The 4,204-nt window shown below is 33.8% G+C and overlaps 1 protein-coding gene across 1 annotated transcript; it reads right to left on the bottom strand.

Annotated features, from left to right (window-relative positions):
• Positions 1-3,464: 3,464 nt before the first annotated feature.
• Positions 3,465-3,758, bottom strand: LOC126025618 (60S ribosomal protein L37-like). Its single transcript, XM_049785412.1, has one exon. The coding sequence runs from the start codon at positions 3,756-3,758 to the stop codon at positions 3,465-3,467; it is 294 nt and encodes a 97-aa protein (XP_049641369.1).
• Positions 3,759-4,204: the final 446 nt, after the last annotated feature.

The raw sequence follows: 4,204 nt of genomic DNA, 5'->3' as shown, positions 1-4,204 counted from the left end.
CCCTTTCTTTTCAGTTAAAGCTGGATACTTATATTGAATTTCTTCACAAGACATAATAATTGCAGACATAACTGTTAGTTATCACACTGTACCAGAAAAAAATGCACAGGGCAAGTTGCACAGGGCAAGCTGCGTGTTTATCTTTATGGATTCATGGCAGCCTCATCTTCTGTGCTGCTCTGATAGCCAGGTTAGTTTTCAGAGACTGGTGTTTTTTTATTATTTGGCCTTGTTCCAGTTCATGCATTCTGAGCTGAACTAAAAATATTAACCCTTGCTATGACTTACTTAGTCTAGCAGCAAAACTAGGATTGAGGGCAGTTAGTAATTTTTAAGACTAATAAAAAATTACTTGAGCACACACAGCTGCTTGTGACAGAGTGGTCTTACAGAAAACTGAGTGGTCTTTATCTGTGGCTCAAAGAACATTCCTTAGGATGCTAGCAAAGTTATGTCTTAAATAATATTTATGTCATGTCCCCTATTTTCCCCCCATTACCCAAGTGCCTCATGGATAGGCAGCCAATGTCTCTCAATGCCTATTGTCCTCCCTTGTGGGTACAGGTGGCTTATTGAGCCCAGTGCCCTCCCTTTTGGGTACAGGCAACTAAGGCCTCTTGAGCTTGTTGCCCTCCTTGAATCATGGTCTCAGTCAGAGTCAGAGTTCCTTACACAAGGGTGGCCATGGCAAGGATATGTCACAGTACATTCTCAGATGGCCCTCCTAAACTTCCAAAAGAAAGAACTCCTGATTTAAGTTAATGCTAAATATTTGCATCAAATTTATTGATGGTCTGTTAACCATAGTTACATGGCAGTTAAGCTTAGACTCAAAATAAGAGAAATGTCACAAAGTAATAAAATTCAAATCATGATACAATTGGGACTATTAATGTGGCAATCTTAGAATTTCTGTTTGAGATTGAACATAAGTTAAAGTAAAAACTTCTTAGCTTGACATTTGTCACCCTATATGCAATTTTCCTTGATTTACAATATGAGTTCATGCTGATAAACCCATTGTAGCTTGAAAATATTGTAACTCAAAGACATTTTTAAACATCAGATCACAGTTTTGCTTAACATACCTTAAACAAACTCAGAACACTTATATAACCTGATAAAGTAAATAAAGTTGAACCATTATAAATGAGGCACAACTTATATTCTTATTACAGATGATTTTTTCCTTTTGCTATTCGAATGAGTTCCAGATTAATGTTCAACAGCAAGTAAATAACTAGGAACTTTTAGTTTAAAACATTTTGTGTGGCCAGAGAGATAGCATGGAGGTAAGGCGTTTGCCTTTCATGCAGAAGGTCATCGGTTCGAATCCCGGCATCCCATATGGTCCTCGGTGCCTGCCAGGAGCAATTTCTGAGCATGGAGCCAGGAATAACCCCTGAGTATTGCTGGGTGTGACCCAAAAACCACTAAATAAATAAATAAATAAATAAATAAATAAATAAATAAATAAATAAATAAAAGAAAAGTTGCTATTCTAAAAAAAAATATTTTTGCATGCCATGTATAGACTTTTGAGTTTTTCCATTGCTGAACTGCACTTTATGAAATTCTAAGTTAACTTCTTCCATCTTCCAAGAATATTGACCATCATTCAGGACCCCAGTTATAAACAATACCTTGGATGCACATGTCCATGACTGTCTCAAGAAATAAGCAATTATATCCCTTTACTAAATTCAGTGTCAATGTTATATCATAGTACAAATGACCCAGGTTTAGAATTAGAGAGATCTAGCTTAAATTCCAGTTGCCCCAACTGTTAGTTATATTATGACCATATTATATCAGAGTTTCTGAGCTGCAAAGTTAAGGTCGTTGTAATGAAATAAGAGAGATTACATTAAGTAATATGATTCCTGTGGTCCACTGTTAGAAAACAAACACTAATTTTTATAACACTAAAGTTTCACTTCTCAATTCTCTTATTTTCTGAACAAATGCCTTTCCTCATGAAATGTGAATCCTTGTAAGAAACAAATACTATGCCTTAAACTTGTCTTCCAGTTACAATGTTTAATGCTTTGAAAGTTTAAAAAGAAGAAATAAAAAAATAAGAAGAAATAAAAATTAAAGGGAAACATGAGTATAATCAGTGATAATATTAATCTGTTAACTCAAAAAGATTAACCACTGCCTAGTCTTTGGCACAATTGCTAAACCAATTAAAAATGTAGTTATAGGAAACCATCTAACCATATAATCTTTCTTTTTTGTTTATTTTTTGGGCAAAACCTGGTGACGCTCAGGGATGACTCCTGCCTATGTGCTCAGAAATCGCTCCTGGCTTTGGGGAGCATTTGGGACGCAGGAGGGGGGGGGGAAATCAAGCCGTCCTAGGTTAGCACATGCAAGGCAGGTGCCTTATGGCTTGTGCCACCGCACAGGCCCCCATATAATATTTCTATTTTAGTTAATACCAATTTTATGGATCTATAGACCTAGAATCAGTACTAAAAAATTGACTGGTGTCTCCTTTCAAATTAAATTTTCATATGACCCATGGAAGCAAAGGAGACAAAGATTTGATGGTATGCTTGAAAGTTCATTTCTACACTGCTGTTTCAATGCTCTCTATGTGTGCTTACATGCTAGTGTGATACTGTCTTCATTACTATGACTTTTGATGTGTCTTAAAATCATGAAATGCAAAGAATTTCTGTTATCTTAAAATATTTTATTGATTACCAGATGGTTGCTTCAAATAAAAAATAAATCTTAAAAGTTTATTTATTCTATTTTACAAGGAAAAAAAGAACAGAGATTTTGGATAGGAAATGCAATTATTTGAGGACTACTTTGGGCTGTATGGACAGTTAACAATATTAAGCTTTTGTATTTATATACATAAAATGAATTTTATTTATTTGTATTGTTAATATTTTATCAGCAATGGTCTTTGTGTCTTATTTAAATATTTCTGTATTTTATTACTATTTAAGCTACTGTTATCAGGATTTGGAGTTTAAAACACTTTAAATTATTTCCCTTTTCTCATTTTCTATTGAAGTGTAAAAATAAACACAAATATTTTGTGTTAATTTTATATTTTGCAACTTTGCTGAATTATTGATCTGAAGAAAATGTTATGAAATTAATATATAATATTAAATCATTTGCAACAAGATATAATTTTATCTTTCCAAGTTTGATAGTTTTTCATTTTTTTCTGCTTAATATATCTCACTTGAAATTCCAATACTGTCTTGAACAGAATCATCATGGAAATCCTCATTTTATTCCTATTCTTAATAGACTTGTTTATCCCAATTGGTATATTTGCCATAAACTCATCATATATAAGTTCTTTTTTTATTCAGTTCTCTTATTTTATTCCTAATTCTTGGAGTATTTTTTAAAGATGATAGGGTGTTGAGTTGTGTCAAATGACTTTTTTTTTAAACCAAGTCATTTATTCACAAGACTAGTTGTTGAATTCCTTAAGATGAACTGGATGCTGCAACAGCTGCTCTCTTACGTTTAGGCGTTGTTCCCTCACGGAATCCATGTCTGAATCTAAGGTACACAATTTTCAGATGCCTCATGTGACCAGTCTTGGTGGTGTTCTTCCTCTTGGCCTTGGCGCTCCAGTTGTACTTTCTCTTGTGCTTGGCGGGGTAGCCACACTTGTCGCAGGTGGACTTCTGCAGGTGGTAGGCCTTGGAGCCGCAGTGGCGGCACAGCGTGTGCGTCTTGTTGCGATGCTTCCCGAATGATGACATCCCCTTCGTCATCTTGCTTCTATGGCGGGGACCAAAGAGCGTCAAATGACTTTTTTATGTGTCAGTTCAAACAATTATGTGAGTCAAGTTTTTCATATAGTTATAAAAGATTTTTGTACATGTCATTTGAAAATTAAATTCCACTTGGTCCAGGTATTTAATCTTTTAATATATTAATTTGCGTTGCTCTTACATTGTTATTTTTTTATATTGGTCTATAGAAATTTTTCCTTATATTGTTCTTGTTTGGCTTTTATATATGATCAGAGTAAAAATGGTTTTATATAATGAGCTTGGAAGTAGCTCTTTTGTACCAATATTTTGAAAGAATTTAAAGAAGATTGGTGTTAGGTTTTTTTAACTGTTTGATAAATGTCATCAAATATTGAACCTTTGGGAGTTTTTAAAAATCAATTTTTAATAATTTTTACTGGTCTTAGGTTTCTTTAGATTTCTTT

The sequence above is a fragment of the Suncus etruscus genome, chromosome 13, assembly GCF_024139225.1.
Source record: "Suncus etruscus isolate mSunEtr1 chromosome 13, mSunEtr1.pri.cur, whole genome shotgun sequence".
NCBI classification, from domain to species: domain Eukaryota; kingdom Metazoa; phylum Chordata; class Mammalia; order Eulipotyphla; family Soricidae; genus Suncus; species Suncus etruscus.
The sequence above is the reverse complement of the archived record's forward strand: the minus strand, read 5'-3'. Positions and strand labels throughout refer to the sequence as shown.

Coding starts and splice junctions, on each gene's coding strand:
- LOC126025618 (XM_049785412.1), bottom strand. CDS start 3,758: ATGACGAAGGGGATGTCATCATTCGGGAAGCATCGCAACAAGACGCAC.